Source organism: Periophthalmus magnuspinnatus, chromosome 19 (genome assembly GCF_009829125.3).
Source record: "Periophthalmus magnuspinnatus isolate fPerMag1 chromosome 19, fPerMag1.2.pri, whole genome shotgun sequence".
Taxonomy (NCBI): Eukaryota; Metazoa; Chordata; class Actinopteri; order Gobiiformes; family Gobiidae; genus Periophthalmus; species Periophthalmus magnuspinnatus.
Window position 1 is genome coordinate 19,991,829 of NC_047144.1, and position 14,673 is coordinate 20,006,501.

At 39.0% G+C, this 14,673-nt stretch overlaps 1 protein-coding gene across 1 annotated transcript in view; it reads left to right on the forward strand.

Moving 5' to 3' along the window:
- spata20 (spermatogenesis associated 20) overlaps positions 1-14,673 on the forward strand; it is a 90,626-nt gene that overhangs the window by 11,179 nt on the left and 64,774 nt on the right. Inside the window, exons 10-12 of the mRNA XM_033984283.2 lie at positions 1,050-1,262; positions 3,451-3,643; positions 11,378-11,546. Coding sequence (XP_033840174.2) covers positions 1,050-1,262; positions 3,451-3,643; positions 11,378-11,546 — 575 coding nt within the window. The remainder of the gene's footprint in view (positions 1-1,049; positions 1,263-3,450; positions 3,644-11,377; positions 11,547-14,673) is intronic.

Sequence of the window (14,673 nt, forward strand, 5' to 3'; positions counted from 1 at the left end):
TTACAATCCAATTACATTTTTGCTCCTTTTCACCCCCCACGATGGGCATATACACAGAATAGAAAAAATGTGTTAATAATAATAATAATACAAAAAATTAATAAAAAATAATAATAAAATTAATAAAAAATAAATAAATAAATAAATGCATAAAAAATAATAAATAAATAAATACAAAATAAAAATAATAAATAAATAAATAAAATAAAACATTAATAAAATAAAACATTAATAAAACAAAGATAAATAAAATAATAAAATAAATAATAATAAAATAAATAAATAAAATTCCAATGCTGATTTATTTGTAACTGATGCCTCATTTATAATTTGGTGTTTTACTTCTAAAGATCATTATCCAAACAGAAAGTAGAATGAGCATCACACGAGTCTCACATTTGTGTTGCCAGTTTCAAGAGTAAAATCCAGTTGGTTTAAACCTAAAAATGCCTCTCTCTGATCTGAATCGTCACTACCTAAACTCCAGCACCTGTAGCCAATCATGAATCAGTGCTAGTGCGGCCTCTGCAGCTCAGTGAGTGAATTCTGGAGGTTCTGAGCTTTCACATGAGGCCTGTCCTTATACTGAGGATGAGAAAAGCTTGTATGTGTCCTCCATCTGCAGGTTCAGTTGTGATTGTACTTGTACTTGTACTTTTTAAAACTGTTTGCTACTACTACATACAGTTCCTTTAATTTAATGTAACTTTTCTGACACCTGCATGTCTTTATAAAGGTGCTTTGCCTAGAATGTTCCACGGGATGGCACTAAACTTAAGTATCCACCGTATCTCCATGAAGACAAACATATGGCACTATCAGGCAGTTACAGCTCAGATCTTTGGAGAGGCGAATCCACTCACAGTCATGCTTGTTAATCAATGTATTTTTCAGTTCCAACAAAACGCATGTAATTTTTTCCCCTCCAGAAAAGTTACACACCAACTCTAATGTGTCCTTAAGTACTTTTCACACCTGAATAATACATGCTGACCTTTTAAAGTAGCATTGCTGTACTTGCATTAACTAAAGCGCTGTGACATTCCCAGTCTGGGGGCTTCTACAGCGCAGAGGATGCAGACTCTGTCCCGGCGTCGGGGGGAGCGGAGAAGCGTGAGGGGGCCTTCTGCGTCTGGACCGCCTCGGAGGTGCGGGAGCTGCTGTCCGAGGTGGTGGAGGGCGCTACCGGATCCGCGTCGCTAGCGGACATCTTTATGCACCACTACGGGGTCAAAGAGCAGGGGAACGTAGCACCAGAACAGGTAGGTTATATTTCAATTTGACAAGTGGTCACAGTACAGTTCATATGGAAAGTACTTTACAATATTATTAATGTCTAGATATTATTTTTTACTTTATAATGTTATTAATATGTGGATTTTTCCTGGATATTGTAACAGAGAGACTTCAGTGGAATTCCAATCCCCAGTTTAGAGCTAGATTATATCATGAACTATTGTTAAAGGGGCAGTTGTTTTGTAATTTCCTGCTGTATTGATACTCTGCAGCTGATGTATTAAAAACATTCCATGGGGGGGGTGAAGCTAACTGGAGGCACTGCTCTGTCTGAAGCTCTGTTACTCAAATTAGACTTTAATCTGACCAGAAAGAACTGATTTAGGTGGAATTTGAACAGGTTTTGTACTGTTAAATAAGTGAAGTAATATTACAATCACCTAAACAGGACCATAAACATTCATATTGACCACAGGCTCCTGAAAAATTGCTGATTTGACCCATTTTTTAATTTTTTCTTGAGTTTTCAGGCGATCTAAAAACGTGTCTGGCTGCGTTTGCTAATGTGTGCACTGCATCACTATGGTAACTGCTGAACATTCCTCCATAAACATACACGCAGAATCCCTCAGTGTGATTTCACTGCAAAGTATCAGTTGGTTCACTCTCTCCAGTGAGCAGGGTGAGCTACTTCGAGCCACCGCAGCCTGAACCAGATGGATGAAGCACGACCTCTAGACAATCTCAAAATCTTAAAGGCTGCAGTTAGGATAGTTAAGGTCATATTGTGTATGAAATCTACTAGAAATAACAAATCTAGTTGCAGTTTTTCTGGATATATTTCCGAAATCATTCCTTATCAGTGAGTTAAGTCTAAATCTAAAGACCACCACCATTCAGACGCACCATATTCAAATAAACAGTGTTTGGCAGGTGAAAACACGTCAAAAATTGTTACATAAGACCTCGCATAAAATTAGACTAAAATTTGTATGCATTGTGATATTTTTACCTGAAGTCGCAGTGAAATGTAAAGCACATATCTATAAAACACACATTTGCCCTTATAAGGCAAGTGTTACATGTAGAAGAATAATAGTAGTTCTACAGGGTTTGCGTGTTCATTCTAGTTAAATGTTAATGTAAAACTTCTTTTAAAGAGAGAGTATTTTACTTTTATTGTGTATTAATTGCTAACACTTAACATATTTAGATCACTATGTTACTTTTTATTGTTTTGAAGGTGCTATTTTTGCCATATTAACATGCTTCACTTTTGTTTTTGACGCTTCTCTGTGCTCTCCTCATTAAGTCGCTCCCCCTTCAGAGCGTTTTCACAACACAATCAGCATGAAGTGTATTGTTTTGTATCGTGCTTCTGTATATTTATGGAGAATTGTCGTGTGGGAGCGTGGATGATGCAGGCTTGTGGGCTGAGCATTGCACAGAATCTTACAGCTAACCATAAGGAGCCTCTGCTTAGTGGGAGAGATCACTAAAATGATTAAAAACGTGCATGGATGACATCTAAAACCTCTTCAAGAATGTTTTTTGATGAGGGAATAACGTTATAACATGGTAGAAAGCTTAAAAAAAAATCGATTCAGCATAATACCCCCTCTTTAAAATTGGAAAAGAAACAAAAAAGTTTTATTTTCAGAGATGGCAAAAATCCATTCATACCTCACCACTTTACTTTTCACTACTCCAGTGGCCATCGTTTAGTTATACTTCAGTAATATTGGATTTATATAGTACTTTTCTGGCTAATCTGCTTTTATTCTTCTGGGATTCCCCTTGAATTTCGCTGTGATGTGATTTTGTACCTTTCTATCATGTTAAAATGTTGTTCCTTCATCATTTTTTTTTGACTATAACATTTTCAAAACAATAAAACGTAACACGCTGATCTAAATATGTTACGTGTTAACTATTAATACCCCACAGAAATGCAATACCTCCTTTTATACCTAACTTATATCCACAAATAAAAAATACATTATTGAAAATCATTGCACCTTTTCCACCGAAGCCCCATGTGAGTCTCATTAATAATCTGACGTGTTAAATTACCCATCCCAGTGTTTAAACTTGTGTGAAGCGCTCATTAAAAGGCTAATATGACAGCTGTTGTAGTCAGCAGGACCCCCCTCCCTCGTCCCCCTCGCCGTCGCCCCCCTCTCGTCCTCATGTCTCTGTGCTGTGTCTCTCCAGGACCCCCACGGGGAGCTGCAGGGACAGAATGTGCTGATCGTGCGCTACTCGCAAGAGCTAACGGCCGCTCACTTCGGCATCAGCGTCAAAAGACTCAACGAGCTACTGGCCACGGCTCGAGCCAAGATGGCAGACGTGAGGAAGAGCAGGCCACGCCCACACCTGGACACGAAGATGCTGGCCTCCTGGAATGGTAATGCGCACGTTTGGGATTAAGTTACATTTGGATAGGTGCTTTTAGCTAACCTTTCTTGCGTACTGTCATGGAGATGTTATTACTTTGCGTGGAATGTTCTAAAATATGGCATTAAACTTGTGAGTCTCCATGTAAATAAGCAAATGGCACCATCAGGCCAAGTTACAGGTCAGATCTGTCGAGTGGCAACCTCACTCACGTTAAAATTGGAAGTTTTTCAGGGTGTTTTTAAGCAATAAGAACACGTGTAATTAATTGCGCCGCCAAATGCCATACTGTGAAACATTCCAGGCAATATAAATCACATCACGGCAAGGCAAGTTTATTTGTATAGAACAATTCCTACACGAGGTAATTCAAAGTGCTTTACAGAATAAGAAAGACATTAAAATCACACAAATCAAAACATAAATAATCATAAATAATCATCATAAAATTAACATTAAAACAGAAGAGTGCAAAATAAAAATCTTTCAGTCAGTGTATGCACAGATAAACAGAATCATTTTGAGGGTGGATTTAAACATTGTCAAAGTAGAGGCCTGTCTCACATCTTCAGGAAGACTGTCCCAGGTTTTAGCTGCTTAAAACTGAAACGCTGATTTCCCATGTTTAGTCCTGACTCTGAGGACTTCAGGGATCGGCCTCCTGCTGGTGCCCAGAGTGCGACATGGCTCATATGGCACTAACATGTCAGAGATGTACTTTGGACCTAGGTCATGGAGAGACTTGTACACAAGCAGAGCTGCTTTAAAGTCTATTCTCTGAACCACAGGAGCCAGTGCAGAGACCTGAGCCACAGGACACATGTGAGAAGTACTTGCTGGTTCTAGTCAGGACCTGACCAGCAGTGTTCTGGATGTACTGCAGGTGTCTTAAGGCTCGTTTGGAGAGGCCAGTGAGCAGGACGTTACAGTAGTTTAACCTACTGGAGACACATGCAGGATAAGTCTCTCCAAGTTTGGTTTTGACAGTTTACCTTTGATTTTTGCAATGTTTGTTAGATGGTAAAAAGCTGCAGATGTTACTGATTTGATGTGTCTGTTAAAGTTCAAGTCTGAGCCCATTTTTACATCTAGATTTCTAGCCTGATGTGAAGGTTTTAGAGAGAGAGAGTGGAGGTGACTGCTGAAACTTTTTCTATGTTTCTGTGGGTCAAAGATGATGACTTCAGTCTTGTCTGAGTTTAGCTGGAGAAAGTTGTTTTTCCTCCACACACTGGTCTGTTGATGCAGTGAGTGAATCCACTGGTCCATATTCACCTGCTGCAGTGAGACATAGATCTGAGTGTCATCATCATGGAGAAAAGCACCAGAAAAGTTACTTAGCTCACCTCTAAATATGCCAATTGTAAGTTTAGAAACTCGTACTACATGCAAGTATTTTCAGATTAAGTGGAGCTCAGGGGATGATTTGCTTTTCCCAAGAAGACAACTAAAAAAAAGGGATATCGCCTTCAAAATCAATGTAGCATATGTTTAAGGGCCCTGTACAGCAGATATTTTCCCATGTATTTAATCTTAATTTGTTTTGCCCGCAGTACAGATCTATTGCATATTATTGTTGATTGTTGATTACTGATATTGTTGTCAGGATGTGCGTATGGCATGCTACTTGTTGTTAGGTTTATCGTGACACCAAAACTCCGCTCTGGTCTCAGATTGTCGTGTTGTAAACTCACTGTGAATAATTAGGATGTTGGAAATGCACATGGTAAGTGACGAATAACTTTAGGCCACTGCAAACTGTTTAAAAATGAACTTGTCCTTTTTTTTTTTTTTTTGCATTTTTAAGGCAGTAAAATCCAGGTACATCGACTTTAACATATGGACTTCACAGACTTTTTCCATCATATTATTGATTTTTGAAACTTCCTGGCAGTTTCTCTTTACCTCCTTGGTATAAACTCCAGCCACAACCATCATACATCCTTAGAGTTTTTATTAAAATGTTTATGTTGCTGCAGTGACCCTGTACTTCCTATATTTGCAAAAAACGGACATTAAAACCCTTTTTTGTGATTACATTTCTGGCCCAGAATCACTCAGCACTGCTCTCCTGTGGCTCTACTCCTACGTAACGAATCCTTAATGTGCGTGTGCGTAGTTGGCCTTTTCGCTAAGCTACTCTCCACAGACTAGAGCTGTTTTCATCATGAGTATAAAGTGTGTCGTGCCCTCGTCCTCCCTCATGACAAATTGCCCTCTGTTGGCTCTTCCTATACATCTCAAAGTGTGGCCATAATTTGCTTGGGATAGTTCCTTGTAGGACTGGTCTCTTGGCTCTCATTTTCTGCTGGTTGTGTTTTAACTTGTGTAATTTAAAGTGGGACTAAACACCTAAACTCAACCCACAACTGCATTGCAAAAAGACTTGGGCAGTACTTTGAGTATTAAAGTACAAAAGAAAAGAGTGAGCAGGGGTGAGGCGTGAGGTCTGGGGGGTAAAGGGAAGATTGTGATTGGTCAAACAGGTATCTACAACTCAAACTCCGCCCCTTCCACCAGGTGTTTATAATCAGAGACATTGTGGTTGTAATCAAGAGCAATCCTGTGTGATGTCACGTAGTACTTGAACTTGCAATGGCCACAGGAGGCAGCACACGCTCATTTGTTTTACTGTTTTTGAACACAAAGCTGCAATTGTATCTAGTTTGCTCTAAAAGGACTGAAAAGAGTAGACAATGCTATTCAAACATCATATACATAGCAAAAAAAAAGCAGATTTAGTGTTTAGTTTCACTTTTAAAGGGGACACATTAAAGTAAAAACAGACTTTTATGAGCTTTTCATCTTGTTATAACATCGTTCACTTATAATTTGCATGATCAGAGTAGTACAGTATTTCAATTTATTCATGAATGTTTGAGCATTTCTGTATTGTTCTACATTTGAGGCTTAAGTTCTCAGAAGTTTCAGTTTCACCTACCCCCTATACCCGCCCATTGCTTTGCTTTTACTTGTGATTATAAAAAAAAAAAAGAAAAAAAAAAAAGAAAGATAAATCATAATCATACACATGTGGTTAAAAAATGCCACAAAGTGATTTTTCATTAATAGAAACGTGAATCTGGATCTGTTTAAGCTGTTTTAGATAAATATTGCAGTTTATAATGAACAAAAATGTAAAATAATTTGTGTTTAAAGGTACTGTATGTAACTTTCTGGAGTTAGCACATCACCCGCCTGATTCCATGGAAATAGAAAGTTAAAACCACACTTCGGAACATTCTCCATGGAGAGTTATGACATATTCTATGCCATGATGTGGAAAATTACAGCCAAACTAACAACATTTCTATGGAAACAAGCAGGAGGATATGAGTCAGGCTTGTGGAGATGCGAGCCCATTCACAGTAAGATCACATGTTTTTCTGTGCTTTTCAGTGCAGTTTAAGGTCTTTCTTTTCAATATCCCTTAATTGCATCATTTAAAGGCACTCTATGTTACTTTCCATTGAAGTTGCGGCAACCTTTTTTAGGTAGATAGATGGATACTTTATTAGTCTTAATTAATTGGAGCCCAGATGGTGCTCAAACACTTCCTCTTTGCCCTAAGTGCCCCTCCTGGTCAACAGCAGATGTGTGAAAGGTGTTTAAAACCCTGCACAATAAGCCATTATCTAAAGATTTCACTGTCGCTCTCCTCTCTGCCTCATGTGCATCTGTCTGTCGCAGCTTCCAGACTCCGTTTATGTGTCTTAACTGCACATAACACCATTTAGACTCATAACGACGTTCGACACCACCTAAAATTTTAGCCGTTTTTTACTTTTTGACAATCCGCCTCGTATTCACAATGTTATGAGCAAAACAGCTGATGTGATAATACGTCTGTAATACACTGCAGGAAAAGATTTGTTGATTCTCATAAAAGAAACGGACAAAACTTTTAAGACTGTTGCCTGGAGCGTTTGTCCACAGCTCAGTGTGAGGCCGCCGCTCACAGACGGGGAGCGCTCAGTGCGATGGAGCAGGGGCGGAGCCGGGGACAGAGCGGAGGACTGGGGCGTTACAGAGAACTGCTGTCGTAAGAGTCTGATACAAGTGATCAGTCTTTCTAAAATGGGAGTTAATAGGAATAAAGTAAGGCAGTTATTATAGTCTGATAAACAATTGACTTTTTTGTATTTTGGAGAGGAGTTGCTACAAAAAACGGGCCTATATCCCATTGTCCCACAGGAATTTGGTTTTGTTTGATCAAAAATCTCCTCACATGACCCTTTTTTGATATGTGTCTGTCATTTTTTTAATAATACTGTAGGTTCCTCAGCTCGTACACCTATATACACAAAGCTTTGAGTAATCTGTAAAGAAGTAAAATCATATTGGATAGAAAACTGCTCTTTTTTTCTTCGTTAAGCACCGGCTCCTCAAAATATCTGTGCACATCCTTGGCTGTCGGACCCTCCCTTTTAAAAACATACATCAGCGCACCTTTGTAGAGACCAAGTAGAGGAGGGTAAAATGCCAACACCACGAGAATTTCTGAAACTCCGCCACTAGAGGTCAGTGTTGGCATTAGTTTATCAGCAACACTTTTATCCAAGTAATACAAAAACATGCTCTTCTGGTACTGCTTTTTCAGGTTCATTTTGGTTCACTTGATTGAAACATGAGCCGATCTTATATTTTAGTTTCTGTGCCTGAACGTGCTACCTAAGTTTTTACTCTATCTTTACAAGTGCGTGTTACTTTGAGGCTATTTTTACTACATTTTTTGCCCGTGTCATTACCTCAGATGTGGCTAATGATGATGAAATCCACTCGAGGTTTGGTGTAGGCTAAAAAACGTAATGAGAGACAGCGCCAAAATGAGGAGTACCGAGTTCTCCCTTCATCCCTGTAATAAAAAAAAGGCCCGTATTAATCACCTATTCGCCGCTGTGCCACTTTGAAGAACCACCCTGCGCTCTGAGTCTTTGATTCAGGACTTGAAAGAGGAGCAGAGGGGACAAAAGGAGAAAAAAGGGAAGGAGGGTACATGGTCTGGAATGTGGGGTCCTTAAGAGGAGAAAGAAGAACACTTTTTTTTTTAGCTTTAAAGGTAGTACGTAGTATTTTATCTGAAGGACCTGAAGGAATTCGATGACCTGTCCGTGTCCTCAGATATGTCAAGATCAATTATAGCTTTTACTGGTAACAATTGTAATGCTGATTTATTCTTTAGTACAAAAATATTGGTTATAATTTGGTGTTTTGGTTCTCAAGACGATTTTCCAGTCACAAAGCAGAATGAACCTCACGTGATTTTCTCATTTGAGTTGCCAGTCAGTGCTGAAATCCAGTTGGTTTAAACCTAAAAACACTCTGATCTGAATCCTCACTACCTAAACCCCAGCGCCTGCTCTTGTATGTGTCCTCTATCTGCAACTCGATGTGTGTTAGTCCTGGACACATGGATTTCCAGTACCTTAACCTGCAGATAAAGTTCAAGAACCCACTCAAGACTAACGGACAGAAGGGGCTCATCCAGCATAGGGCAGGGATCCTCCAGCCCGGCTCTGGGTCATCCAGCCAGGTGAGGGAAGAGGTAGAGCCCACAGGGAAAGTAGGAGGAAATGGAGGATAGTGCTCAGGTTGCCATGCTTCCCCCAGCACAGTTGCTCCTGAGGCAGCTTAGATAAAACTGTGGGTTTAATTTCTGCCCTGGCCATAAGTTAATTCAAAGAGGAACGTTTAAGTCTGGTCTTAAATGTAGATACTGTGGGGGTCTCTTTGATACGGGCAGGGAGCGGATTCCATAACATAGGAGCCTGGTGGCTGAATGTTCCCTCCTACTGCTTTTAGACACTCTAGGAACCACCAGTAGTCCAGCGTTTTGTGAGCAGTGTTCTGTTTGGATGATATGGTACTGTAGCATCTTGCAGATACGATGGGGCCACGCCCTTTATGGCTTTATATGTCAGGAGGAGCCTGGCTGCTGCATTTTGAACCAGCTGAAAGATTTTTAAAGAGCTCTTGGGGCACGCAGCTAATAGGCAATGACCTTTTTCAGAGTTAAGAAGTAGATCATTAAGAGTCATCCAGGTTTTTATGACACTCAGTCTGTCTGTCTCACTCAGTCTGATCCGTTTCATTGATAAGTACAGCTGTGTGTCAGTGGCAGTGGAAGTTAATGCCATGTTTTCTATAAAGTCTGAACAGGATTGGACCAGTAGAGCTCTGGTTCATATTAACAAACTGTTGCCTATCCAATAAATAGGATTTAAGCCAGCTGAGGGCTGCCCCTCCGACACATATGTCACATTCTAATCTCTGCAGCAGAATGTTATGGTCCGTGATCTAATCCTGGACCAACAGAACCAGGATCAGTCCATTGTAAGCAGCTGATAACAAGTCATTTGTGACTTTAAGTAGTGCACAGTGTGTGCTTTGTGAACTCTGGGTCCTGACTGAAAAACTTCAAATAAGTTATTAGCCTTTAGACGATGACAAAGCTGTTAAACTACAACTGCAATATTAGAGATGGGTCTGTAGTCGGCTAATAGATCAGATTTAAGTTTTCAGTGGTGTAATCACATATTTGAAGGACTGCAGGACATAGCCCTTTTCTAATTAGTTATTTATTTATATTAAGGATAGGATCTATAAGAAGAGGATCTACTTGGAATAGGGTCTAACATAAAGGCTGATGTTTTAGAGAGCATGATGGCTGAAGTTATCTCTAACTTTTATCTCTGTTCAAGTTGAACATGAACAACACTCAGTTGAACACAACTGCGTTTTCATAAGTCAGTCTGTCTAGTTTCAAGATTCCCATGATCTTGTAACAAAATGAATACAGTAACAGTTTCAAATGAAGAATGCCAATCATTTAGATTAAATATCAACATGATTTATTAGTGTTTCATGTCATATTATATCAGGTATGTGATTCTCATCATCAGACTATAAGATCAAATGTCCAGGGTACAGTTCACATGAAAAGAAATGATTCAAATGTTTTGTACTTCCATAACATGTACAAATGTTTGACTATCACTGTGAATGATATAATAAGACGTGTAATCCACCAACTTCCCTCCCTCCACTAAGTCGATCTGTTTGGTCTGTCTGGAACGTCCACCTGACATAACTTAAACTGTCTGAGTGTGAACTCTGCTTTTGTGACTCTTTGCTTAAAGAAGATGTGCTTTGACTCAGTCTATTATCTGTGACGGCAAATGACTCGAATGATGTTACTTGGTGAATTAACAGCCAAGGTCCTCATAGAATACTACACAAAGCTTCAAGACAAAGCTTCCCCAGATTTTAAAATGTATCACAATAATTTATTTATTGTTTGTTTTAGGAATTAGTTAAGAATGCAAATTTTAAGACATTGTGGGTGATTTGGGGCTAATATTATTATGTTTTTATTTTTGAAAATCTTGTTAAGTAAAAAAAAAATTTCTTCTGTTGGCAGATAATTTAGCCTATTTTAAGTAATATTTTTCTTATTTTGTTAAATTTGTTTCTAATTTTTTTCAGTTGACTTGTTTCAGTGCAACTTCTATAGGTCAGAGCAGAGTTTTGTCGTCATGGTAACGCTAACAACAACTAACATGGTCACTTCCTGGTTCATGAACAATAAAAAACGCTATATATTTTCATGAGAGCAGACAGATCCCCTACAAAAAAGTTACATAGCATGTCTTTTTGCTGACACTGTGTCTTGCTGTACCTGAATGAAGTATAATAAGCTTTAAATGTTATTGTTTCTAAGTATTATCTGTCTTTTGTTCCTCAGGTCTAATGCTGTCAGCTTATGCAAGAGTGGGATCAGTTTTCGGGGACAAGGACCTGCTGGAGAGAGCGGTGCAGGCCGGGAACTTCCTGAAGGAGCATCTGTGGGACCCTGACAGGCAGATGATGCTCAGATCGTGTTACCGTGGCGACCAGATGGAGGTGGAGCAAATGTAAGGATGCTAGTTTGGTGTTATTCCAAAAAAATCTTAACTTTTTTTTATTTTTATATATTATTTTTATTGAATTATTTTGCTTTATACAAATAAAACTAAAAACAAACTCACAAAGAACAACAGCACAGCATATTGAATCACATAATAACTGAATGAATCATATCGAACAACAAGATGGAAACAACAATCACCAGTTACTGTCACTACCCTTTTAATTTTCAGACAGTCCAGAACATTTTCCCTTTTTTTTTTTTTTTTTTACAAGATTAGACTGAGGCAATATCTTAATGTCACCGTCTCAGATATGAAATTCTTCCACATTTAGACAGAGGGGGCGTCATTACCAACCCATTTTGACATTATAGTTTTTCTACGCAGCATCAGGAGGAATTGTATGACGTCTTTGTGAGATTCAAATCTACAGGTATAAACCCCAGAAGACAAAGGTCCCAGAACGACTGTATGATCTTACACTCCCATAAACAATGACATTTGCTCCCCGGGACTACTTTACATTCGGGACAATTTGGAGAAATTCCTGGAGTGTACTTGCTATTTATGTAGGGAAAGATGTAAACATTGTGTAAGATTTTGTATTGCATTTGATATTTGATATTTTAGATGGCAATATCAGAATTTCCTCCCATTTTTCTCAATGTATAGACCCAATTATCCCACATTTTTGCCTATCTACATTTTCAGTCTGCACATACACACAGATCTTTTGAAAATATCCACTTTTTTTTCCTTTTTTCTTTTTTGCAGTCCATCAGAAATGTGCTAAAACATGAAATTAAGTGCAAAAGTTCACAAATATATACCCTATACACCGTTTTTCTATGTGAGCAAAATGTGTCTTGCCCCTTTACACATGCATTTGTATAAGCAGCTTTTGAGGTCTGCATTTAATTACAAATTTCTTGTCTGAGATCCAGTACGTTCGTGTTAGCATGCTAGTTGTCGTTAGCTTTACCGTGACCGTCTCTGAAAGTTAGGACAAATTTATTATTATCTATTCCCTTCCTTCGCTAAATCTAATGAAAGAGCTCCCGGTGTGTTTTCTGAGTTCTCCGCGGTGAGCAGAAGGAGGCAGAGCTATAGACGTAAACCAGGTTATGGCAGGAAATCAGAGGAATGTTCACAGGCACAATAACCTGATTAGCTGCATTTACATGAAGCCGTCTGGAGCTGAAGCCTCCATCATACACTTGGAATGGGATTAGAGGTGCAGCCTGCTTCGGATGACTTTGTTTGGGAAAAATACTAACTCAGAAATAGAACAAGGAGGTTGATTATCTAGTAAATCAAATGGTAAACGTATTTCTAAGTAGGAAAATATGGTCATATAACTGTAGTGTGTAGAGTAATGTGTTTAAAGTAGTCGGTGATAATGTGGCGTTGTAAAAAAAAGTCCTAAGGTTTTTTCACGATTCAAAGACTAATTTCTGTACCACATTAAGTAAGTAAGTAAGTCATATAGAAATTAGATGCCAATTTTGGTGCCATAATGTTAATACAATTGTTCAAATGAGTCAAAAAGCGGCGATACTTCTAGTTTTAATGTATTATTTAATATGTAATTATTTTATGTTATCATTTTAATGTTCATACCAAGAAGATTCCATGGAAATATAAAGTTAAAACCATACTTCAGAACAATCTCCATGGAAATAATTCTGTTTTATGCCATACTGGGAAATATTATGGCCAAAAGAACAACATTTCTATGGAAACGAGCAGGAGGAGGCCAAATAGGAGTCAGGTTTGTGGAGATGCAAGCCTCACGCAGTAAGAACACGTGTTTTTCTACGATCTTTAGTGCAAAAAAAAAAACACAAACATGCTTTTATTTTAGTCTATTTTTGGGCAAAAACGTTGTATACTGCAGCTTTTACGCTATCTGCTTTTGAGAGTTCATACTTCGCTCTTTTTGTTAGAATGGATACTGTTGATATTTCTCTAACGTCTCTGTTGTTTTCTTTAGGATTGACAGTATTTTACTTGTTCCTATCGTGCACAAAATAAAAAAAACAGGCCTTCTACTAATTTACGCAAAGTGTAAACATGAGCTTGAATCCACAAAATGTCTTTTTTTTTTTTTAAACCTCAGTCCTGTAATTTAAGTTTAACAGGAAAAACAAACGTGTTCCATTATTTCCTTTTCATTTCCCCTGAGCTCAAAGTAGACAAACAGGTGCTAGCTACGATCACCCCAGCGGCGCTCCTCACCTGCCCATTCTCCCCCAACAACCCACTTTACTCCTCCTTAGTTTGAGTCCGCATGTCCTCGTTCTGTTACCCACCGCTGTGTCCTAGTTAAAGAATCCCCCCATCAGCAGAAATAACATGTCCAACTCTGTCCCACTACAACGTACCATTTGTAACTTAAACTAGCCCTCACCACGTCTCTGTATAACCTTATTCCGCCGCTAACAGCCCATCCATAAATGTCCGGCTAACATCGGCTAGCTTGCCCGCGCTATATGTTTATTTTTTCCTCCTCGCATGGGTTAATTGATGTGTCATGGCGAGCGCATATGGGGCGTGTTATAAATTAGCGGGAGAAATGGTAGGTGTTGCGCCTAACTGGGTTAATAGGAAGCGGGACGGGGGAGCAGATGACGGCGAAGACACCAGATGATCGGGTGGATGGTGGGTGCGTAATGTGGCCTTCGGGGACGGGCAGAAAGGATGGGAAAAGAGAGAAATAGAGAGAGAGAGAGAGAGAGAGGCTGAGCGGGCGACAGGTGATGTTTGAGTTACGATGTTTTTAGAAAGTGGAACTACACACACTTATGTCCATTTTGTTTGCTAATAAATTGTGCATACGGTGTTTCAATAGCCTTAAAAACTGGTCCTACTGCTCATTTTATGTGCTGCCTGCAGTGGAGATTTCAAGTACTATGTGACATCACGCAGGACTGCTCCGACTATAAACTGGCTAGCACATTAAGTAAAGTAAGTTGATGTATGGATTAAAAAAAAAACAAAAGAAAAATAAAAGCATATCAGGAATTGAGACATGCTGATTTGGACAATTTGCAATGTTGTTTGTTCCTTCCTTTTTTTCTTTTTTCTTCCTTCCTTCCTTCCTTCCTTGCTCCCTCCCCCCTTCCTTCCTTCC